Source organism: Garra rufa, chromosome 24 (genome assembly GCF_049309525.1).
Source record: "Garra rufa chromosome 24, GarRuf1.0, whole genome shotgun sequence".
Taxonomy (NCBI): domain Eukaryota; kingdom Metazoa; phylum Chordata; class Actinopteri; order Cypriniformes; family Cyprinidae; genus Garra; species Garra rufa.
The window spans coordinates 28,822,313-28,848,841 of record NC_133384.1 but is presented as its reverse complement, the minus strand read 5'-3'; the positions used below and the strand labels follow the sequence as shown (position 1 = coordinate 28,848,841).

Here is a 26,529-nt window from a genome sequence, read left to right as displayed (position 1 = left end):
CCCTCATCTGAAAAATCTGATGTCATCTTGCCGGCTATATTTTCTTCTCTGTCTGTATATTCAATTGAAATCGTATTCAATTGCAATACAAACACCGCGTGTAAATGGTGAATGGTGTAGATCGTACGTGTCGTTTGATTCTGTGTGCATCATGCATCTCAATGGAGCAAGCAGCAGCTGATCTAGACGGCTTGTTTTGCTGGATGAAGGTGGACGCTTAGGACACAACAGGTTACTGGCGTTTATTTAAAGAAGAGAAATATGTCTGCGAGAGAAAGACTGAAAGAGAAGATGATAAAAGAAAGCGTGACACTGCTGCCATGCTTTTATTTCGTGGAGGTAAGAGACCGTCTGTTTACATTTGCACGTTTGATTTGACAGGTGACAACTTACGAGATCTGAATGAGATGGCAAATCCATTTTAATGCTCAGGATAGATCTTTAAATGTTAGAATCATAGCTGACATTTACACATTTGACTATGGTGATAATAAACTGAACCTAAGGGGGTTGTATTGCTCATAGGATGCTCTTTCAGAGCTCGTGAGACTTGATGGAGTTCTCCTTGATTGAGGTTTCAAAGTATCAACTTGATCTCAGATGCTCTGATGAATTTCTAAAGAGACATGAAACTGAAAAAAGAAAGACCACTGCTGAGAGAATGTAATGAGAGTTCATACTGTAGTCATAAGAAAAAGTCTCCATTTAATTCAGTGGAGAACAAAAATTTCCACTCAATTAAAAAAAAAAAAAAAAATCAGCTTAATAAAATTTATTTGCCACAAAAGTATTTTTTTGGCCACGAAAGTATCTGGTGTTTACCAAGTATAGTAGAATGTAAAATAAATGAAAATAAAATATTTATTTTTTCTTACAAAAAAATAAATAAAAATGTGTAGGTATATATATAACATGTTGTATTATTTTTAATATAATAGTTTTAAATATTTAATTAAGTAGCCCATTGATAAAATACAAAGTAAAAATAAAATGATATATATTTAAGAATAAATAATAAAATGTAATGTGTATATATATATATATATATATATATATATATATATATATATATATATATATATATTAATTATTTAAAGTGCAAAGTAGATACAATACAAATTTAATGAAACATATTTTAATAAATTAAATAAAATTAAATATAAAAATTTATAAAAATATAATATATCTAATAAATTATATATATATATATATATTATATATATATATATATATATATATATATATATATATATATATATACTATTGTATTATTGTTATTGTATATATATATATATATATATATATATATATATATTTTTTTTTTTTTTTTTTTTTAAGTACTGGGTAAATAAAATTAAATGAAAATCATATTTTAATTAAAATTAAATACAATTAATCTAATATATACATATATCAATTTTTATTATTAATTTTAATCATTTAATTATTTTACTAAAAAATCGAAATGAAACGAATTAATTTAAAATAAATTTGTAATATATATATGTGTGTGTGTGTGTGTGTGTGTGTATATATATATATATATATATATATATACTGTATATATAGTATTTTTATTATAACATTTGTATTAATTATTTATTGACAAAGTAGAACAAATCAAAATATTAATTGAAATTGATTTAAATCTATCTTTACACACAATTTTATTAATTACAAAAATAATAATTATAGCTGGTTATAATTTATCTGAACTTTTGACAGTTTATGGCTCTTTTAAAGTCACAGACGAAACATGAAACTTAATGTTTCCTTTTCATTGCATTCGATAAGCACAGAGTGCAAGCAGCAGTTTTTTTTATTATTAACATCTAATTAAAATAATAAATTAAAAACACATTTTTCATATTCATGTTTATTGCTTTTATGTTGCACTCATTACTGAGCATTGTTCACTTCAGTGGACAGCATCTCAAATTTCCCTTGTGCAATATCATCAGTTTGATATGTACGAATTGGCAAAGAGTGACGTCAGCACTGGGATGCTGTGCTTCTGTCAACTCTCCTTCTTAGATGTTCGCCCCAGGAGGTGCTGATCTGCTCTCCATGCATCATGATGGGGTTAGTGGAATATATGTAGGTCAGTGTGACATAAAGAATTGAGGCAGCGCAGCTTTAATATGCACATGCATACACCGACACACGTGATCTAGTACTTAGGAGGAAGATCTAAGCATGCAGTCATACATTATGCAGGCCTGTGCTGAATTGGACATTTACATTCATTTATTCATTCCTCCATTTGCTGTTTTTCAGTAAGCTTTGCTCAATTCTCTGTCAAATACCAAAAGATGAAGGTCTAGGAGATCAGGGTTACCATATTTGAGAGTTTTAAAGGAGAAGTTAACTTCTAAAATAAAAATTTCCTGATAATTTACTCCCCATGACATCCAAGATGATTATGTCTTTCTTTCTTCAGTCGCAAACAGATTAAGTTATTTGAGGAAAAAAAATCAGGATTTTTCTCCATACGGCGGACTTCAATGGGGATTTAGCAAAACGATTGGAAGTAAAAAGATAATTTACTCTTTTACCTCTATGTCATCCAAGATTTTCTTCTTCTGATAATTTACTCCCCATGACATCCAAGATGATTATGTCTTTCTGTCTTCAGTCGCAAAGAAATTAAGGTTTTTATGGGGGGAAAAAATGGATTATTCTCCATATAGTGAACTTCAATGGGGATCAATGAGTTGAAAGTTGTATACTTTTTAACCACAAAAGCTAATGCTTGTCTTGCACTGGCTGGACTTCACGTAATGCACAATCATGTTGGATAGGGTGACCATATTCTGAGAATCCAAAAAGAGGACACCCTCCCCAGGATGCACATACTGCCCTCCAAAGGCAAAGTGCAGTAACTACGCATTTGGTCAAAATTGAGGCTTAAAATGCACTTTATGAAAATTGTTTTGTCTTGTGGCAAAGTCTCCTGATCAATTTTGTCCCAAAGAAACGAGAGTGTTTCAGAGAAACAAGAGTGTCAACATGTTTGACTAGCTGGCCTAAAAACTTTAAAGGCATTTTTCTCTGTTTCAGTGTTGGTGTAGTTACTGCACTTTGCCTTTGGAGGGCAGCATAGGTGCAGATGGTGCACAATGCTTCCCATTTATCACGACCACGAATGAACATCGGGTATTTTTTTGCAATTCGTCTGTGAAACTACATTTGCGTTTCGGCATGTTAGTGACACACAGCTCTTGCAGCGCAGCTCCTTGTTTGTTTTGTTTTGACAACTGGGTCTTTCACGTCATCAGACAGGTACCTCAGAATAATGCCGGTGGGCAGTGGCTGCATTTAAAGTGTTGAATTAATGACGGTCAGTGAAATGAGGTAAAAAACCCGGACATTTTATGATATTTTACAAAATCCCCCCGGACATAATTTTATAGCCAAAAAGGAGGACATGTCCGGGTAAAAGAGGACGTATGGTCACCCTAATGTTGGAAAAGTATAGTTAGTTCTTCATCTTTATACTCCGGTTCGAAAAGGTAGGGTAGGGCGAAAAGCTTAATCTCATTTTCTCCTCCAATTTAAAAATCATCCGACATCGTTTTACCTTTAATTGTAAAGGGCCTTTGACTTTCTTTGGACGTTTGCTTTGTAGTCACTGAGTTGGTACTTCCGCCTACATCATGTCTGACGTTTGTAACATCATTGCGTAAGGTGCGAAGTCTGACTGGTGCAAAACAAGCATTTGTGGTTAAAAAGTATACAGTCAAACCCGAAATTATTCATACCCCTGGCAAATTCTGGCTTAAAATTACTTTTATTCAACCGGCAAGTTTTTTTTTTTTTGACTGGAAATGACAGACTTTTCCCAAAATATAATAGACAATGTACAAGAGGCATCATTGTGGAAAAAATATTTCTCGGCTTTTATTTACATTTGAACAAAAAGTGGCATGTCCAAAATTATTCATACCCTTTGCAAACTGTCACAGTCTATGGGAAAATCCAAAGTTCTATACCATTCCGAAGAGTCCAAGCTGTTCTAAAGCAGTCTAATTACCCTGATTCATTGGGAACAGCTGTTTTAATCAACTCAACAGGTGAAAAACAGAAGCTTTCTGCTGTTGGTTTGTGGATATTCATGGCTAAGACAAAGGAGCTAACTGCCTCAAATCCTGACTTAAATCCAATTGAGAATCTGTGGAGGGAGCTAAAGATCAGGGTGATGGCAAGGAGACCCTCCAAAGTGAAAGAGTTGGAGCTCATCGCTAAAGATGAATCGGCAAAAATACCAGTGGAGCAATGCAAAAAGCTGGTCAGCAATTATAGGAAGCGTTTGATTGCTGTAATAGCCAAAAAAGGCTTTTCTATTGATTATTGAGAAGGGTATGAATAATTTTGGACAAGCCACTTTTTATTCAAATGTAAATAAAAGATTTTTTTTCCACAATGATGCTTCTTGTACATCATCTTATTATCTTTTGGGAGAAGCCTGTGTCATTTACGGTCAGAAAAAACTTGCTGGTTGAATAAAAGTAAGAATTTGCCAGGGGTATGAATAATTTCGGGCTTGACTGTATATATTTTTATTGTTTTAAGAAAATGGCCAATCGTTTCACTAGATAAGACACTTATTTCTTGGCTGGAATTGTGTAGAGCCCTTTGAAACTCCTTTTGGGCCTTCAAATCATTGGCCACCACTGAAGTCCACTATATGAAGAAAAATCCTGGAATGCTTTCGTCAAAAACCTTAATGTCTTTGCGAGTGAAGAAAGAAAGACATGAACATCTTGGATGACATGGAGGTGAGTAAATTATCAAGACATTTTAATTTTGAAAATGGACTCCTATAAAAAGATATGAGGCATGTGCTAAGCAAAAACGACTTGATTTAGTGCTTCACAAGGTATCACAAGTTTCATCAGGTCAAAGAAACCTCCATGTCTCCTCACAAGGAGTAATGCTCTTATCGTAACGGGTCCTTTACCATCCGGACACCATCTGCACCTGCTGGGATGGTGCCTGTCCCACTTAGATCTGAAAATAGCCACTAAGAAATGCTATCCTTCCCATTTATAGGCATCAATTATTAAGACCTCAGTGTCGCCTCTTCTTTTCATTGGGGATAATCTTGAAGTTAACATGAAATTGCATTCACAATCTATTTTACTTCTGTAACGTCATGCATTTCTGACTGAAAATGGATGTTCTGTCATAATTTTTTTTTTTTAAATTTGATTAATTTCTTGTATTCAATTAAACTGGACGATCAAATCACCTTCAATATTCCACAAATAAAGCAAAACTGACTGGAGTAGGCTTTACAAGAAAATACTGTTTCAGTAATTCTATTATATAGAATTTCACATTTAATTCAATGCTGATTCTTTGTAATTATTTGTGAACCTAGACCACAAAAGTAACACAGGTATATTTGTAGCAATAGCCAAAAATACATTGTATGGGTCAAAATTATCGATTTTTCTTTTATGCCAAAAATCATTAAGAAAACACAGGACATTAAGTAAAGATTAAGTTCCATGAAGATATTTGGTAAATTTCCTACTATAAATATATCAAAACTTCATTTTTGATTAGTAATATGCATGGCTATGAACTTCATTTGCATAACTTTAAAGACGATTTTTTTGCAACTTCAGTTTCAGATTCTCAGCCAAATATTGTCCTACAACAATGGAAAACTTATTTACTGTGCTTTCAGATGATGTACATATCTCAATTTAAAAAAAAAAGACGCTTGTAGTCCAGGGTCACATTTGTGAAATTTACTAGCAACTTTTGAGTGAAAATGGTTTCTACACTACATTTTCTTTAGTGTAGTACCATCTTATACCATCAATGTACCATGGGACCACTGCTTCTTTATAAAGGCACAGGAAAATGTTCAGAAAGAATCTTTCGAACAGAATTATTTACAACAACCATCCGATATGTGTGCAAAACTTCAAATCTGCCGTCAAAGCAAATAGGCCTTTGTTGGGTTTCATAACGTCTCTTGGTCGGCTGCTTTGTAAATCTCCACCGTTTGTCCCAAGTGCCAGCACTTTAGAAGAAAATATGGGTCAGTGGTATCAGTCGGCCACAGCGCAACTCTGCAGAATCAGCACAGAATGGCGGCTGCTTGCTGCATTCATCTGCATATCAAATGCCCGCAAACTGACCCAATCACTCTACGGCAAAAAATGTCTGCAGAAAGCTCTTAATTAACGTCTTACAATGATAAATTTGACAAAACAATCTGTCAGAACGAATAACAGACTTTATTTAGAACTTCAGAATTTTCAGTGTAGAGATAATTTAGCTGATAATTGGTTTGACTGATATTTCTACATATTTGAACCTTTTTTATCGTAGTGTAATGAACATTTTAATCATCTTAAATGGATAGTTCACTCAAAAATGAAAATTCTGTTATAATTACTCACCCTCATGTTGTTTCAAACTCGACCTCCAAAAGACCTTTGTTCATCATCTGAACACAAATCAAGATATTTTTAATGCAATCCGAGCTTTGTGACCCTGCATTGACCGCAACACATCTCTCATGAACATGCTTTAGGATAAAGTCATTATTTTTGCTTTCTTTGTGCACAAAATGTATTCTTGTAGCTTCATAACATTACAGTTGAACCACTGATGTCACATGGACTATTTTAATGATGTCCTTACTACCTTTCTAGGCCTTGAACGTGTCAGTTGTGTTGCTCTCTAAGGTCAGAAAGCTCTCGGATTTCATCAAAAATATCTTAATTTGTGTTGTGAATATGAACGAAAGTCTTACAGGTTTGGAATGACATGAGGGTCAGTAATCTTCGACAGAATTGAGATTTTTTTGATTAACTGTCCCTTTAAGGCACACCAGTTCACCTCCAGCTCAATTCAAATAACTCTTTTCACCACTGTATATGAGTTTTATAATATAAAGAGAGCTTTCTCTTGCTTGAGTGTGAGTCCATCTATAGCTTTCTGCAATTCTGTGAATCTATCACCATTGGTTTTGTATTACTAGCTCACAGGCCTTCAGGTATTACCTCCTAAAGCTCATTATATGGCTTTCTTATACCAAGTATTTTATTTATTTTGTAGGTACTGCCTTGTCTCTGTATATTTTACGATTATGACCGGCTGACTGTATGTACATTTCCATTGGGACCCGTTATGTGGACAATGTATTTCTTTGACAATGTTTCCTGAAGAGTTATGTGATTTTTTTTGTTTTTGTTTTTTTCTCGAAACAGCTTCCTCTCCTAGTGTCATCTATGGTCAGCGTGTATTTTCTGGAGTGGACGGACATTTTCAAACCAGTCCGCTGGGGTTTCAGCTGTCATGACCGCAGTCTGAGTCTGCCTTATATCGAACCCACGCAGGAGGTCGTTCCCTTCCTCATGCTTCTCAGCCTCGCTTTCGCAGCTCCTGCTATTACGGTCAGTCTAAGCATTTAGAGCTACACACATGTACACATCCACGCTTAAAAATAAGGTGCTTCACGATGCCATAGAAGAACCCTCTTTGTCTAAATGGTTCCATAAAGAACCGTTAACATCTGAAGAACCTTTCTGTTTCACAAAAGGTTCTTTGTGGCGAAAAAAGGTTCTTCAGATTTTAAAAAGGTAAATAGATGGTTCTTTGAGGAACCAAAAAAAGTTCTTTTATGGCATCGCTGTGAAGAACCTTTTAAAGCACCTTTATTTGTAAGAGTGTACTGCAAGATATATTTCTGCTTTTAGATGCTGTATAGTAGATAGGAAACAAACCATTGGCCTCTTGCTAATGTTACCTGCATATACTGTAGGTGAAAATATGTCATGATTAGGCACTTTGTGATTCACCCAAGCTGGAAGAGTACCTGGAGCAATATTCCTATCAAATAACTACAGCAAAAAGTTCTGCAGTGCCAGAGTTTTGGCTGTCAGCATAGAGTCTGGTCCCCTCTGCATCTTATTCTAGCCAACAAACATTCACACAGACAGAGAATAATATAACATTGTCAAAATAATATAAAGTCCCCAAGCAGGAATGTACACTACCAGTCAAAAGTTTTTGAACAGTAAGATTTTTAATGTTTTTAAAGTTCTGCTCACCTAGCCTGCATTTATTTGATCCAAAGTACAGAACAAAATGTAATATTTTGGAATATTTTTACTATTTAAAATATGTTTTTTATTTGAATATATTTTAACATGTAATTTATTTCTGTGATTTCAAAGCTGAATTTTTAGCATCATTACTCCAGTCACATGATGCTTCAGAAATCATTCTAATATTCTGATTTGCTGCTCAAAAAATATTTATTATTATTATTATTATGTTGAAAACAACTGGGAATTTTTTTCAGGTTTCTTTGATGAATAGAAAGTCTGAAATAGAACTCTTGCAATATTATAAATGTCTTTATCATCACTTTTGATCAATATAAAGCATCCTTGCTAAATAAAACTATTAATTACAAAAACCTTTTTTTAAATTTAAGATAAATGCTTTGGATCTTTCTATTCATCAAAAAATCCTGAAAAAATATACTCAAGATTTTTTCTAATATTTTTTTCTGAGGAAAGATAGACAATTATAGTGGTGACAGCCAAAATATTAAATGTCAAGGATGAATATTTACTCAGTAATCCAGTATTTTGTAGAGGGAGGTCCAAAAGGCAATTTTCACTTTAGATTTAGAGTCAAGTTACAGGGGGGTAAAAATGACTTCAGGAAGATGGCAGCATCATTATCTTATTTTTACACAGAGATTGGTAGTTCTATTAGTAAAATCAGCTGACTTTAGCAATCCTTGTTGCATTATGTGCCAATGGTGACCATTCAAAAATTGGGAAACAGCACTTTTCAAGTTTTGAACTTTGGAACTTTGGTAAAGGAATCTTTATGGCTTTATGTTCAATGCAGTTGTCTTGATAGAAAGAAATGAGATACATTTCTAGTTTTAATGATTTGTTCTTCAGACATTCCTCATCATATTTTTTCAAGCTGACTCACATTTGGTTTTTCACCTTTTGAAATGTGTACATTTTAATGATTTACTCCTGGAGCCAGGAGCCATTTATATTTCACTATCTCTAGAACCGAACCATATAGGGCCTTAAAAATGAAGAGGCCAAAAGGAAAGTTTGTTAAGACCCAATATCTAAAAGGGCATTAAGGTATCTTTAATACTTTGTGAATCAACAGATTATACTTAGAGACCTACCAATCTCTGTGTAAAAATAACATTATGATGCTGCCAGCTTTCTTAAGTAATTTGTAACTTGCCATTTGAAAATTGATCTGATTTCTGAAGGATCATGCGACACTGAAGACTGGAGTAATGATGCTGAAAATTTCTATTTGATCACAGGAATAGATTACATTTTAAAATATATTCAAATAGAAGATGTTTTTGCTGTACTTTGGATCAAATAAATGCACACTTGGTGAGGAAAAGAGACTGCTTTAAAAAAACAAAAAATCGTACTGTTCAAAAACTTTTGACTGATAATGTATGTATTTTACTTGAGCTTAAATGGGTCAAAAACTAAAAACCTAATGACAGGAATGCTGTTCCAGGACTGACTATGTGAATGCAGGAAATTTATACAGTTAGCCTGTGGTCTATTATCACAGCTGACACACACCAACTGGCCTCGTCTGAAACACTACAGAAAAGAAAGTTCATGCATGAATAGCTCAAATACCCAAAGAGATCTTCCTCACACTACTCCATGAGCAATGAGCTGTCAGATAGCATCTTTCTCTCCTCAACTTTATGACACCTTCGGTGCATCGCAACGCTGCCAGGCCCTCTGAGGATGCCCTAATGACACACTGAATTTGATTTTCGCTTCTTCTACCTAGCAAGGTTTCCTCCGGTTAACTGGCATCTTTAGTGCAGGCTTTACTGTGGATTTATGATAGTGTAGTTGTTCACTCGTATGGAAAGTCAGATTATTTCACACTCAAATTCACGTTGAGTTCTTAGGGCAAATTACGCTGTTTTCTCAGAAATGACAGGATGGTTAAATGGTTTCGCAAACGTTAATGGGCACTTGGCGGTAATGAGTTGGTTGTGGTTTTCGTCTCTGATTCTCTGCACTTATTTGTAGATGATAGTTACTCTGCTCTGAAGAAGATTTTTACACTTGGAAAATTTTCTAAACACGCCGCAGGCATTTTTATATTAAGGTCGTAAACATTTATCAAGCATGTCATTGGATTTAATTTTATTCTTTTTTAGTTATCACAAGATGAGCACTCAAATTTTATCTTTAGGCAAAGAAACGGTTATATTAGATTGGATATTTCATATTAGCAAATCAAAAGTAATAAATGAAGTCTTCAGTAAAATAGCACTTAAATATAACTAGAAGGAAATTGTATTAGTATTATTGCTCTTTAATCGCGTAGGAGGTTTATGTTTTATTAAAGTATCAACTTTATGTCAGAATGACTTTTTCGGAAGTGGTTCCAAGTGGCTCTCTAAATTTGCCCATCCACAATTTACAGTCTTAAATAGCTTACATTGAAGTAAAATGAGAATCTACTCACTCTATGTCATCCAAGGTGTTCATGTCTTTCTTTCTTTTTCTTAATTTGGCAAAGAAATTAAGGTTTTTAAGAAAAAAATTCAGGATTTTTCTCCATATAGTGGACTTCAATGGGGATCAGTGAGTTAAAGGTCCAAAATGCTGTTTCAATGCAGCTTCAAAGGGCTCTACACAATCCAAGCTGAGGAAAAAGGGTCTTATCTAGCAAAAACGATTTGTCATTTTCTAAAAAAAAATTAATTAATTTATGTACATTTTAACCACAAATGCTTATCTTGCACTAGATCAACTTCAACAGATGGAAGTACCGACCCAGTGTTAACAAAGTGAACGTGCAAAGAAAGTCAAACGCCTTTTACAAAAAAAAAAGGTCAAACAACGATGTTGGATGTTTTTTAAGTTGGAGGAGAAAATGAAATGAGTTTTCGGCCCTACCCTACCTTTTTCAAGCAAATACACAGTCGAAAAACTAACCATGCGTTACCTTTCCAACATGATTACGTAATGCGCGCTAGTGAGTCGAGCTAGTGCACGACAAGCATTTGTGGTTGAAATGTAGAAAATTACTGATTGTTTTGCTAGATAAGACCCTTATTCCTTGGCTGGGATCGTGTAGAGCCCTTTGAAGCTGACCTAAAACTGAAATTTTGACCTTCAACCTGTTGGACACAAATGAAGTCCACTATATGGAAAGAAATCCTGGAATGTTTTCCTCAAAAACCTTAAAGGGCTCACCCAAAAACGAAAATTAGACCATTATTTACTCACCCTCAAGCCATCCTAGGCGTATATGACTTCCTTCTTTGAGACAAATCCAGTCGGAGTTATATAAAAAAAATTATCATTGGAATAGGGGGGTGTTTCTCTTCAACAGGTTAAAACAAGTCCAATAAAGTGCATCCATTCCTAATAAAAAGTGCCTCACATTGCTCCAGGGGTGAATAAAGGCCTCCTGTAGCGAATCAACGTAAACCTGCCAGAGCTGCTTCCGTGTACAGTGAGCACAAACTAGATTAAAGTGATCATTACATTTTAAATATGGATATTTTTCTGACAAAAATGGATCGATTCGCCACAGGAGGCCTTTATTCATAGAGCTGTGTGAGGCACTTTTTTATTATGGATGGATGCGCTTTGTTGGACTTGTTTTGATCTGCTGAAAATAAACACCTGCCTATTGCCATGATAAAGCTTGAAAGAGCCAGGACATTTTTTAATTTTTTAACTCCGATCAGATTTGACTGAAAGAAGAAAGTCATATACACCTTGAATGGCTTTTGGGTGAGTAAATAATGGGCTGATTTTCATTTTTGGGTGAACTAACCCTTTCATTTCTTTTTTGACTGAAGAAAGCAAGACATGAACATCCTGGATGACATGGGAGTGAGTAAATAACTAATTCTTTAAAACAAAACCTAATATCTGTTTATTTGAACTTTTTAAAATAAAAAAATTCACTTCATTTCGATACATTTCTCAAAAAGCAAGACTTTATCGTGTCATTTTTGCAATCTTGGATTAAGACTTTTTTGACATATACACTGAAAAACAAGACAAAATTGCAGAAACATGATCACTTAAACATGATCTCTATAGCTTCTCTATATATGCTTCTTTTGGAAAATTAAAAAGTAATTGAGATTGGTTTGGAAGTATTTTCAAACTTCTGCTAATACAACTTGTGTTCTCCTTAGACATTTACATTTAGATAACACATTTATGTATCATGTTCCCTTTAATTTATACCTTAAATTGTCTTTAATTGGTCTCAAAAAGGTCTTCAATTTGAATTTAAGTCTTACATTTTACTTACGATAGATCTATAAAACACAGTGTTGACCAAAATTATTAGAACACTATTTTCACAAGCTTAAAATGGCTTTAAGTCAGTTATTTCTTTTACGTAATATCGGTTTACATTTCCAAACATTCATTTTGCCATTAATAGTAATAATCCAGTGAGATTTTAGTTTGCACAAAGAGTCTGACAACAGTCAGTGCTCCACACAAAGATGTGATCTCATCATCATCCAGTCTGTCTGGAAAGATATGAAGAAACAGAACAAACTGAGAGAGACTAAATCTAGAAGAACTGTGGCAACGTCTCCAAGATGCTTCAAGAAACCTGTTACCTGTAAAACTATGCACAAGTGCACCTAGGGCAAAAGCTGCTGGAATCGCAAGGGATGGTCACACCAAATATTGATTTAATTTAGTTAAGTGATAACTAAAATCTATTTATGACTTATTTTTGACAGCATCTTCATTTTACAGCATTTTTATACACAACTGCCTAAAACTTTAACAGTACTGTAGCTTTTCAGGTAGGCCTCTTGAAGCATATTGGAGACGTTGCCACAGTTCTTCTGGATTTAGTCTGTGTTTGTTCTGTTTCTCAGACTGGATAATGAGAGATCAGATCTCTGTGTGGAGCACTGGCTTTTTTCAGGCTCCTTGCAAACGAAAATCTTACTGGATTATTACAATTAATGGCAAAATGAATGTTTGTAAATGTAAACTGATATTTCCTACTGACACACTACAGCAAAAGATAGAAATAACTGACTTAAAACCATTTTTGAGCTGGTGAAAATACTAGTGTTCTAATAATATTGGCCACCACTGTAAGTACGGATAGATGATCTGGTCTTGAGAGAAGTTCATATTGAAATCTTTTGCAGACTTTGCAATCTGAGCAGTTTGTGATGTTCTCTTCTGAAAGTACAGCGGAGACGTGTAAAGTAAATGGAGTTGTTTTTTTTTTTTCAGGACAAAAACTGTTTTTTCAATCCCACAGGAAAGAGAAACAATAAGCACTGATTCTGATTGAGCAACTAAAATGACTAGCATTACAAAGACACCCAGCGTACTTTTCTCTGCAACATGTGACCTCCATGCTAGCTATTTTAGGTAATTAAATAATTTAGTTTGAGTTGCAGGCACCAAGAGCTCTGACCACGTTTGCATCTTATCCTAACATGTTCAGCTGCATAAAAATGCAGAGCAGAGTGTGTCTAAAAGCTCATTTTGGCCGTCAGGTAATGACCCACTCCATCCTTTCTTTAGCCCATTTTTGGGCTACAATCTGTTTACCTACATAGGCCAGATTTAGCATCAGGCAGGAAGTGACTGCAGGCACTGAGACGTCCTGTGGTTCCTCCAGGTGTCATGACACAATGTGAGTGTCTGAGAGCCTGAGCTGATCAGATGGGATGGGATGGTGGGATCTGCGGGCTTCCTGGGATCTGATTCAGGTCATGGTGTGGCACATGGTCTTGCCAATGTTTAGATCGTATCCTTAGCACCTCCCCCACCAGGCCAGTGCGTAGAGCACAGCTGATATCACTGCTATGATCCCACTGGGATTTAAACTCCTCACCTGGCGAGCTACGCAATATAGAAGAGAAGATTGCCGGCTGTTGAGTCTGTATGGTCTATATGGACCTAAGGGAAAAAATAAAAGAGTAGTCAGTGCAAAGCTAGTCTCATGTAACCAGACATTTCACTTGCAGCACACTGAACGCACAAGTCATAATTATATATATATATATATATATATATATATATATATATATATATATATATATATATATATATTTCAATATATATATATTTCAATATAATTGAAAGTAATTCATTTATAAATAAAATGTATAAAAAAGGTACATTTTATTTTAAAATATATTTAAAAAATAAAATTAGATATATGCATAAGACCTGAAAAAATATACACTTACACCAAAATAACAAAATAATTATATATCAATATATATATATATATATATATATATATATATATATATATATTTTATATTTACATATATTAATTATAGTAATAAAATTATTTATTAATAATAAACATTGCATACGAAATTATTTAATATAATAATTTGATTGTTTTATTTAATATAGCAATATAGTTATAATGTAACATAATATAATATATTATATATATTATTTATTCATGAACTTAAAGTATTAATTATTTTAACATAAAATCTAAATTATATTAATAAATATATATAGTAATTCACTTTAATATAATTTAGAATTGTATGTATATATATATATATATATATATATATATAGCAATAATATGATTTATATTAAATGTCATATAGTAATTATATTATTTATATTTTAATTATTTTATATTAATTTATACATATTTTAATAATAAATTAATTATATAATTATATATATATATATATATTATAGTAATTAAAATATTTATATTAAATATTTAATATAGTAATTATATTTTATTTGTGTGTATATATATATATATATATATATATATATATATAGCTAATTATAAATGTTTATTTAATATAATAATAATATAATATAATAATATTTAATATTAATTTATTCATGAATTTAACTTACTATATTAAATTATTAATTATATATATATATATATATATATTAGAGGTGGGCCGTTATCGGCGTTAACGTGCTGCGTTAACGTGAGACTCATATCGCGCGATAAAAAAAATATCGCCGTTAATCTATTCTCAAAGTTGGGTTGGGAGCTGGGTCTAAACTACGCAAGATATGATGACTTTCACTTTGATATTTTAGCGCGGATGACGTATATCTAGTTGAATTGCACTGTAGGGGGCGAGAACAAGTCTTCAACTTCTGTGAAATGACCACAAATGAGACGCGCAGACATGGATGCAGCTATGAAGACGCTTCAGGGCAGGTGCGTGCATTGCTATACCCTTTTTACTGGGGCACGTGCCCCAGTGAAAATCTGCTGTGTCCCAGTAAAATCTCAAGTTTGAGTTATAATTTACTTTGATAATCCCGAAATAAAGACATTAAACTATATGCAACAACTGAATTGACGCTTCTAAAAGCAACGCAGTTTATTGGAAGATGAACGCAGATACGCTATCCATACCCGCGCGCTTGTATATTTTACTGGAACGCGCACGTCGTACAGCCTTTTGCGCAGAAGTACTTGGTTACACAAGTTTGTATAGTTAATTGTGTTGTAAATGCAATTGTCAAGCAGTTTGTAATGCATTTTGGAAACAGGAGATGAGCGCCTGGTCTAATGCGCCACCTGGCTTGAGAAACCCGTTCTCAAAGACTTACTTTTAGTCATTATTTGGGTAGCACACATATTCTGAATGCCTTCAGCAGAATTCAAATTAGCCATTTTAATCTAGATTAATCTAGATTAATTTCAAGATTTAATCTAGATTAATCTAGATTAAAAAAATTAATCTATGCCCACCACTAATATATATATATATATATATATATATATATATATATGTATATGTATAAAATGTACACAACTTTAAATTATAATAGACATTAATAAACATATATAGTAATTAAATTATTAGTATTAAATATTTTATATAGCAATTATATTTTAATTGTTTATGTATATATATGTGTGTTATATAGAAAATATACAAATACATAACTTAATTATATCAATAAATATATATAGTAATTCAATTTAATCTAATTTATAATATATTATATTAATAATACTATTATTTTGGAAGGAATGAGTTCATATATAAACTATTCACATATATTTTAAATAAAAACGTCCAGACCTAACCGTGCCATTGTCCTACAATGTGGTTAAGAGGTTACATAAGGTTTGGAGTGAAGGAACCAAAGACTCAAACAAGGTTTTACAAAGCTTGTGACCATCTGAGCTGAAATGATTCATCTCCATGAAAGCAGCACTTCACAGCCCTGATGTTTGTGCAGAAGTCAGTGGGTGCGTGATTTTCAGAAGACGAGGAGGTGAAAAGCCGAGGACAGATCTGGAGCAGATTAAGGATGGATGTGTCTTTGATGCACACTGACAGCCCTGCTTAAGATGGGCATTAATACATAAATGTGCGATGATCAAAACGACCGCTCTCTCAGCCCAAGTGAGAGCTGATTACATTATGGCTCATCAAAACTGTGCATTTACAAGTAGACAAGGACATTACGGCGCTTCTGTTTAAAGGCATCTGTAGCTTCACTTCACAGCTTCTGTGTTCAGTGTCACTGTAAAAAGAACCTCCTGAAGAGTTAGAATGAGACTGTTGAGCGCAATCTGAGAGGAGAGATATACTGAACATTTGATCCACTTCCACCTCTGACCTGGTGTGTTGCATGTCCACAGATCATGATCGGAGAGGGGATTCTGTTCTGCTGTCTGTCCCGAGCTCAGTGCAGAGGAGGAGCTGAGGCTGATATCAACGCCGCCGGCTGCAACTTTAACTCTTTCGTCCGGCGAGGTGTCAGGTTTGTGGGTAGGTCACATTTCTTGTACTGTATCTTTCATTCACTCCTTATTATTCTCCTTGATTCTGTTACCTAAGGCCCGCAAGGAATGTATAATGACTTTTGTTTGATACAAACTCAGAATTCTAATTTTTTTTTCTCAGGATTTTGTTATATAAACTCGCAATTCAGAATTCTTTCTCAGAATTGCGTGAATACAAACTTGGAATTCTAACTTTTTTTCTCAGAATTGCGTAATACAAATTAGGAAAAATTCTTAGAACTGGGAGATATAAACTAGCAATTCAAAATTCTTTCCCAGAATTGCACGATATAAACTCAATTCAGATTTTTTTTTCTCAGAATTGTGTGATACAAACTGGCAAATTTTGACTTTTTTTCTAAGAATTGCATAATACAGACTCGGAATTCTGACTTTTTCCCAGAATTGCTTGATACAATCTCGGAATTCTGACTTTTTTTCAAAATTGCTTGATACAAACTTGGAATTCTGACTTTTAAGAATTGCGTAATACAGACTCGGAATTCTGACTTTTTCCCAAATTGCATGATACAAGCTCAGAATTCTGACTTTTTTTCTCAGAATTGCTTTATGCAAACTCGGAATTCTGACTTTTTTGTCAAAATTGCTTGATACAAACTCGGAATTCTGACTTTTTTTCTCAAAATTGCTTGATACAAACTCGGAATTCTGACTTTTAAGAATTGCGTAATACAAACTCAGAATTCTGACTTTTTTCTCAGAATTGTGAGATATAAACTCGGAATTCTGACTTTCTCAGAATTGCTTGATACAAACTCATAATTTTGACTTTTTTTGTCAAAATTGCTTGACACAAACTCGAAATTCTGACTTTTTTTCTCAGAATTTTGTGATACAAACTCAGAATTCTGCCTTTTTCCCCCCAGAATTGCATGATACAAACTAGCAAATTCTTTTTTTTTTTTCTTAGAATCGTTTGATACAAACTTGGAATTCAGAATTTTTTTCTCAGAATTGTAAGATATAAACTCACAATTCAGAATTTTTTCCCCCAGAATTGTGAAATATAAACTTGCAATACTGACATTTTTTCTTATGATTTTGTGATACAAACTCGGAATTCTGACTTTTTTCTCAGAATTGTGAGATACAAACTTGGAATTCAGAATTCTTTTCTTAGAATTGCGTGATATAAATTCGCAAAATTCTGCATTTTGTATCTTTGAATTCTGACTTTTTTTCTCCGAATTTTAAGACTCGCAATTGCGAGTTATAAAGTCCAGTACTTAGGGGGAATTCAATTGCAAGTTTATATCTTACTATTGTTACAAGACTTTATAAATTTATAACTCACAATTAAGAAAAAAAGTATGAATTGTGAGATTTAAACTCACAATTGCAAAAAAAGATAAAAAGTCACAATTATCCTTTTTTTATTAAGCGGTTAATAAACTGGCTATTTTGATATGTTTTAAAAAGTAATTAATTCCTTTGATGCAAAGCTGAATTTTCAGCATCATTACTCCAGTCTTCAGTGTCACATGATCCTTCAGAAATCATTCTAATATGTTGATTTGGTGCTCGGTTATTATGAATTATTATTGCTGATTAATTATAATAATGGTTTGTATTCTTGTCAATGGTGAAAACTATTTTTGCTGCTTAATATGTGATGCATTTTTTGATTCTTTGATGAACAAAGTTCAATAAAGAGAATCTATTTAAATTAGAAATCTTTTGAAACATTATAAATGTCTTTACTGTCACTTTTGATCAATTTAATGCTCATTGCTGATGAAAGTATTCATTCCTTTTTTTAAATCTTATCATATTTTCCCTTTTAAAGTTTTCACACAAAACATAGATTAATATGGAATAGCGGCCAATATATTGGTTATCATTTAAATAAACAACAGTGCACATTCACAATCACATTCAGTGTCTTTTTCCCTTTCACAGGCGTTCATGTGTTTGGCTTATGCGCCACAGCTTTGATAACCGACATCATCCAGTTGTCGACAGGTTACCCCGCCCCCTACTTCCTGACTGTCTGCAAGCCCAACTACACTCACCTCAATACCTCCTGTGATGAAAGTTTCTTCATCCTGGAGGACATCTGCTCAGGATCTGACACCGCTGTCATCAACGCCGGCAGGTACGGCTCTGATTCATGGAGAACGGAGACCCAGATCTCTGTTGGATTAACAGTGCCACAGTCATGTGAATCAAAGATTATCTTAACACTCGCTGATACAGACAAGTTGATAAAAAAATCTTTAAATATTACTCAAGTGTGGGCTCCTGATACTCCTGAAACAGGCACAAGAGCCTGCGTGGATCAGAGCCAAGCCTCAGTGCAGCCTAAGAATAGAGGCTGTAGATTAAAGGAATAGCTTTTGATGTACTTTTTAATAAGGTTGGTTTTCAAGGGAGCAACTGAGGCTGCGGACCATCTCTCCGCTAGTGTAGATTCACTAAATAATGGAGTACTGTAGTGGCTTATGAATTTCTGAGCATACAGTATAGTGACACAAATACAGTTTACCCCGTTTATAACTCCAGCTCTGTTTGGAGAGATTCGAAAACTGGCAAGCAATTCCAGCTGCTGTGTTGAACTGATAACCTGTCTTCTCGTGCATTTTGGAAATTCTAGGTTGTTCTTAAATTTGATATCCACTACATATGTACAGTTGTGTGAAAAAGTGTTGACCCCCTTCCTGATTTTTTTTATTTTTTTTGCATGTTTGTCACACTTTAATGTTTCAGATCATCAAACAAATGTAAATATTAATCAAAGATATCACAAGTAAACACAACATGCAGTTCTTGAAAGAAGTTTTTTTATTATGAAGGGAAAACAAAATCCAAACCCACATGGCCATGTGTGAAAAAGTGTTTGCCCCCTAAACTTAATAACTGGTTGGGCCGCCCTTAGCAGAAACAACTGCAATCAAGCATTTGCGATAACTTGCAATGAGTCTGTTACAGCGCTGTGCAGGAATTTTGGTCCACTCATCTTGGCAGAATTATTGTAATTCAGCCACATTGGAAGGTTTTAGAGCATGAACCACCTTTTTAAGGTCATGCCACAGCATCTCAATAGGATTCAGGACAGGACATTGACTAGGCCACTCCAAAGTCTTCATTTTGTTTTTCTTCAGCCATTCAGAGGTAGATTTGCTGGTGTGTTTTGGATCATTGACCTGCTGCAGAACCCAAGTCAGCATCAGCTTGAGGTCACGAACAGATGGCCGGACATTGTCCTTCAGGATTTTTTGGTAGACAGCAGAATTCATGGTTCCATTTATCACAGCAAGTCTTCCAGGTCCAAAAGCAGCAAAACAGCCCCAGACCATCACACTACCACCACCATATTTTACTGCTGGTATGATGTTCTTTTTCTGAAATGCTGTGTTACTTTTACGCCAGATGTAATGGGACACACACCTTTAAAAAAGTTCAACTTTTGTCTCGTCAGTCCACAGAGTATTTTTCCAAAAGTCTTGGGGATCATCAAGATGTGTTCTGGCAAAACTGAGACGAGCCTTTATGTTCTTTTTGCTCAGCAGTGGTTTTCGTCTTGGAACTCTGCCATGCAGGCCATTTTTGCCCACTCTCTTTCTTATGGTGGAGTTATGAACACTGACCTTAACTGAGGCAAGAGAGGCCTGCAGTTCTTTAGATGTTGTTGTGGGGTCTTTTGAGACCTCTTGGATGAGTCGTCGCTGCGCTCTTGGGGTAATTTTGGTCGGCCGGCCACTCCTGGGAAGGTTCACCACTGTTCCATGTTTTCGCCATTTGTGGATAATGGCTCTCACTGTGGCTCACTGGAGTCCCAAAGCGTTAGAAATGGCTTTATAACCTTTTCCAGACTGACAGATCTCAATTACTTTCTTTCTCATTTGTTCCTAAATTTCTTTGGATCTCAACATGATGTGTAGCTTTTGAGGATCTTTTGGTCTACTTCACTTTGTCAGGCAGGTCCTATTTAAGTGATTTCTTGATAGCGAACAGGTGTGGCAGTAATCAGGCCTGGGTGTGGCTGGAGAAACTGAACTCAGGTGTGATAAACCACAGTTATGTTTTAACAAATTAATATTTAAATTAGTTTGATGATCTGAAACAATAAAGTGTGACAAACATGCAAAAAATTAAAAAATCATTAAGGGGGCCAACACATTTTCACACCACTGTATATGCAAAAAACAATGCAAAAAAAACACCCTCAACCCTTATCGCAACTGCATAGCAATGCACTAAAAACACTCCTAATATTATAGCAATCACATATAGACTCAGCATAGCATATGCATCTAGAAGAGAGGTGTTGAGATGCATTTCAAATGCGTCTGCTGTATTCTTTCTCTCTTTTGATGACAGAGCTGATCGGAATTGCTTTCATTTATTTCAGAAAATCCTTCCCGTCACAGCATGCAACGCTGGCATCCTTTGCTGCCGTGTATGTCTCGGTGAGTAAAAGTCCGTCATTCAAAAGTATTCAGGCACTTTCAATTCACTGTGCTGTTAGAGACAGATAAAAAATGGAGCTGCACTCTTGTCACCTTCTGTGCAAAACTGACCCTGATGTGTGGATAAAAGGACAACAGCTCTCCACTGTAATTTGTGCAGCAACATCCAGATGCCTTCATGCAGTTTAGTGGAGCTTGTCAAAGTAGCGAAATGGAGTGTTGGCCCCTTTGAGCCGTGTGTTTTTATGTAATTGTCCATTCGAGGGTTGGAATACGACAATTTGAGTCTTTACATTTTTCTCTGCTCTTGCCATGAACTATTTGCACAATATATAAGCTAACAGAATTCTGGTAAAGGCATTTAGATTTGGATAAAGAATTGTAAATTGGGTATTCTAGAGGTCAAAGAGTGTGTGTTTACATGCACCACTTGAACAAAGAGCTAAAAACACTTTTACTAGTTTCTGGCAGGTTATTTAATGCGTGTTATGTCAAAACCAGAGAAAAACGTAATTTTACAGTGCTTTTCAGTCTATACAGCTCATTTTTCAAGTTCAAGGCCATTCATTATATAAAACAAAGAATCTGTTATTTATAAAGAGCTGATATACTCAGAGTGCTTTTGCTTAAAGCACTTATGAATTTCCTTGATAAAAGAATAGTTTAAGCTGTTGAAATGACCTTACACATTGTCATCTTAAGTACAGTCTTAATAATCTTGAATCAGTGGATGGTGACTCATGTCTCTGGGAACCGTACCAACCATCTCACAACTCTAGAGTCTACCAAGTCGCAAAATGAGCTTTAATGGTGTGGTGATAATGATACACTCAAATCAGCTGAGTCATGTTCCCTGTGGTTAATTAATTTTTTGGAAGATTGTTCCAAGTGTTTTTGAAGAATTTTTTCAAGTGTTAGTAGATTATTATAATTACCACAAGTGTATATGAATTTTTCTCAATGCAATGTTATTGTTCTGGCTCACTACCTGATCTTGATCATCTTTTTTCTTGTGCAGATGTATTTCAACAGCACGTTGACAGACTCATCTAAACTGCTGAAGCCTCTTCTGGTCTTCTCCTTCATCATCTGTGCTATTATATGTGGCCTAACTCGTATTATTCAGCACAAGAACCACGCCATTGATGTTTACCTGGGCTTCCTGCTAGGAGGGGGCATCGCTGTTTACCTAGTAAGATGAATTTAATCAGTTTATGATATATTCAATAGCATTTTAAAGCAATTTAATGAGACAAAGGGTCTTGGTAAAGCAGTTTACTTGCATGTCTACAGTATGAAACATGGGCACATGGTTTAGCCAACTAGGATATGTTCAGACTTTTGTTGGTTCTGGTAGAACTTTCCATCAAACAGTCATAAACCAAACTTTAACCCTGCCCTAAAATGAAAAAGGATTTTGGACTTATTTCATTCAACCCTAAGTCTAACCATAAAATCAAACTAGTTGAAAAGTTGTTCCAGGACCAAAAAGGGAATTGGAATTTTTTCATGCTCTAAACTCCAGTCCAAAGCTTAACCCTAAAATCCAACTAGTTGACAGAAAAGGGATTTGAACTATTTTCATGCTTCAAAGTCCAGCCCTAGGCCTAACCATAAAATCGAACTAGTTGACATAAAATTTGTTCCAAGACCAAAGAGGGAATTGGACTTCTTTCATACTCCAAACTCCAGCCCTAGGCCTGAACTTTAAATCAAACTAAGTTGACAGAAAAGTTGTTCCAGGACCAAAAAGGGATTTTTTTTCATGCTCCAAACTCCAACCCAAAGCCTAACCCTAAAATCAGACTAGTTGATAGAAACGTTTTTCTAGGACCAAAAATGGAATTGGACTTTTTCCACATTCTGAAGTCCAGGCCTAAGCCTAACCATAAAATTGAACTAGTCAGAAAAGTTGTTCCAGGACCAAAAAGAATGTTGATCCAACAACATGTCCTACTCAAGTAAACTGTATTACCCAAACCCTTATTACTAAGTATGTTAGGAAATACCAATAAAACATTGTGTTTGTCCATACAGGGTTTGTTTGCTGTAGGAAACTTCCAACCGAGCAAGGACAAACAGACAAGTCAGCTTCAAGTTCGGGATTATCATCGAACTATGGCTGACCTTTGCCAGCAAGGTCACCACCTACCTGCCAAGACCTGCAGTGGCAGCGACGGCCTCTCATCTTCATGCTCCGAGGGCATCCTACATCGCAACACCCACCACCACAAAGCTGGATCTCTTAGCAGTCTGAAAAGACCAAGCGGAGATTTGGAGGTCATCACCCGCAGTCCTCCACACAAGGAGAACATGGTGACCTTCAACACCTTGCCCAGAGTGCACACATCTGCCATGGATGAATCCGCCTTCCGAAATGCCACCATCCACACATCCTCGATAGATTCAAGTCGATCGAAGCAGCTGCTGATGCAGTGGAAGAGTAAGAACGAGAACCATAAACACTCCCTGCATGCCATGGAAGGCGGAGCAGGACAGTCCTCTCCAAACAGCATGGACGTCCGCTGCAATTCTGAACCCTCGGCTGTGGGAATCAACGGTGAACATCAGGGACCTGGAACCCCATACCTTAAAATGGCCACTGGAAGTACAACACTACCAAGCAACCCCAGCGGGATTGCTGGTGGTGCCCGGATATCTGTCCAGTCTAGGCCTGGTTCCTCGCAATTGGTGCACATCCCAGAGGAGACACAGGAGAACCTGGGCGGCTTGGCAAATAGTATTAACGCCCGTGACAAATGGCTTAAAAGTATGGAGAGGACTGGGGAGAAGGGTGGGGAGGTACCGGTGGTTAGGACTAACTCTAATGGCCAGCCGCGCATCATGCAAGTCATTGCGATGTCCAAGCAGCAAGGTCTCCTGCAGGGAAGCTCTCCCAGTTCTGAAAGCAGCAGCTACACTAGCTCCACAGCACCGCTGCAGCGCTACAAGAGCCTAACAGAGGAGTCTGGAGGTCAAGGCAGCACTGGAGCCATCATTCGGGTGGAAGCCCATCCAGAGAACGGCCGACCCCTGGTGCATGCGCACTCCACGGATGGAAGTGGCTCCTGGACGTGGAAGTCCCAAAGCAGCTTTAGACAGTCATTTGAGCTCAATGACTTAAATCGAGACTCAGAGAGCTCAGAATCTGTGAGGGATGGGAATAGTTCTACGGACAGAAAGAAGAACGGCTCTCATGCTCCTAAAGTCGTCGCAGTGCCAACTGTCCCTACTGTAGCTACAGCAGGTGGTGACCACCATCCCAACCAGAGCATTTCCACCATCCGGGTCACTCCCATGGAAATGACTGAATCTGGTCCTGAGAATCGCGATTCAAGCTTGCGCAGAAAAACCAGGATCCTTATTCCTGAAAGAGGAAACAGTCCAGACAATACGAGGAATATTTTTTACAAAGGAACATCCACCACCCCAGTTTTCAAAGAGTAGTCAGGAATTATCTTGACACAAACAAAAAAATGAAGAAACCTGACGAGGTTGGGTGTTATGTAGACACATATGCTGTTTTACACATCTCTGATGGCGTCACTCATTATGCATGAGATGATTCACTGACTTCCAATTATAGGACAGCAAGAAAAGCACAAATCCAGGTTTTGGTCGTAATTCTGTTTACTTTTCGGAAATGGTCTTACCTTTAGTAAAACACTGTGAAGCTGGAACTGTGACTGTGCCAAGACTGAACTGCAAACACTGTATTTAAGTATTTAACATCTCAGATATCTTAAAAGATTATCCATATAGTCATACTTTCACTTATTCATACACTAATAACTATGCTAGCTGAAACTCTTATTTTTATATTCTGTAAATAACTTTCAAACTTGGTGCTGCCCAATTCTGAGAACGTTATGTAAAAATATCAACTTAAAAAAAAGTGCAGTGCACTCTTCTGAAAACTGTGTCATTTGGAATTTCTTATGACCATAAGTGCTTAGAATATTCTCTGTAGCAAATGATAGTCATAAAATGACATGCACTTCACGTTTACTACTTGCAATACAAATACTTTACATACCGTATGTAACTGTATCTGTAGGAATATGTACGTAAAATGTACATTTTAATAGACACATAAAATGTTTTAGAAATACGATGATATTGTATATAAGTGTCTATCCAAAAGAGAAAAAAAGAACTAGACCTTACGTACAAATACCAATGAATACTTATGAGATTTATTACTTCCATTTAAAACTAATATTGTGAAGAAAAAAAAAACATATTATTGCACCTAATCTTCCACTCATTTCTCAAATGTATATTTGCAAACAGAATTAATTTAACTTCTTTCCTACACAGATAGTTCTGATTTTATGTAATTTATGTCTTGTTTTAAGGTTAGTTGCATTAGTAGCAAATCAATCCACGTTGATTTTCTAACTGTGGTTATACCACTGTGAACTGCAGCTTTTTAGGCCAAACAGTCATATAAAATGTTTTATATATACACTTGTGTAGCCCACATACACTAAAAAAGTTTAAATGGCTTTACTGTTCACAAAGGGATTTGCAATTTGCAAAAGTGGCTCATTAATTCTAATGTCATCTTAGCTGTTAAAAACTACAGCGGTGATATTTAATTCCATGTTAATTTACTGTGTAACTTTTTATAAACTGTAAATTAATGTGCCAAAGGGTATTTTAAAGGGAAGATTCTGTTTTGAAACATTTCTATAGAAGTCTGTATTCTTATAAACCACAAACTCTTTCAGCACAGCTGTAGCCAGTGCATGGTAGTTTGATATTTCACATTTATTTTTGGTTTCCTTTTTGTAAATTATACATTTGTGTAGCAGCTGCGTATGTGATCATTTATACCGAATATAAATGACTTGTTGACAATCTTTATAGGTAAAGTCACCAGAATACACTATATGTTATCTCTAACATGTCAAGAGATTGTTCGGATACCCGTTAATGTGTGCTAATGATTTTAGAAATGCATTAAGCATGCTGGTAGCAGTGTGTGTGTTTTCCGAGGAACGTTTTACTCTGTAGCACTCTGTCTAACTGTCAACGACACAGTGACGTGAGGTTCGGTTTGGATAGGAATGAATCCAGTCGAACCTGTTACAGTGATGTTATGTGTTAATGTCAGGCGACCTGACAGAAAAATAATGACTTTGTTCATGTACGTCACCTCTGAGAATACAAACAGTTCTATTCTGTTTCTAACGTTACATGGTTCTGTTTTACTCCAGTAACAGGGTAGATGAAGAAAAACTGTGCTGTATCAGTGTTTGAATAAACATTTGCCATT

The 26,529-nt window shown here is 35.3% G+C and overlaps 1 protein-coding gene across 1 annotated transcript; it reads left to right on the top strand.

Moving 5' to 3' along the window:
• On the top strand, positions 1-26,529 carry plppr4b (phospholipid phosphatase related 4b). Its single transcript, XM_073830784.1, has 7 exons — positions 1-339; positions 7,233-7,418; positions 16,675-16,804; positions 18,739-18,934; positions 21,191-21,248; positions 22,267-22,440; positions 23,286-26,529. The coding sequence occupies exons 1-7, from the start codon at positions 262-264 to the stop codon at positions 24,693-24,695; spliced, it is 2,232 nt and encodes a 743-aa protein (XP_073686885.1). The 5' UTR covers positions 1-261; the 3' UTR covers positions 24,696-26,529.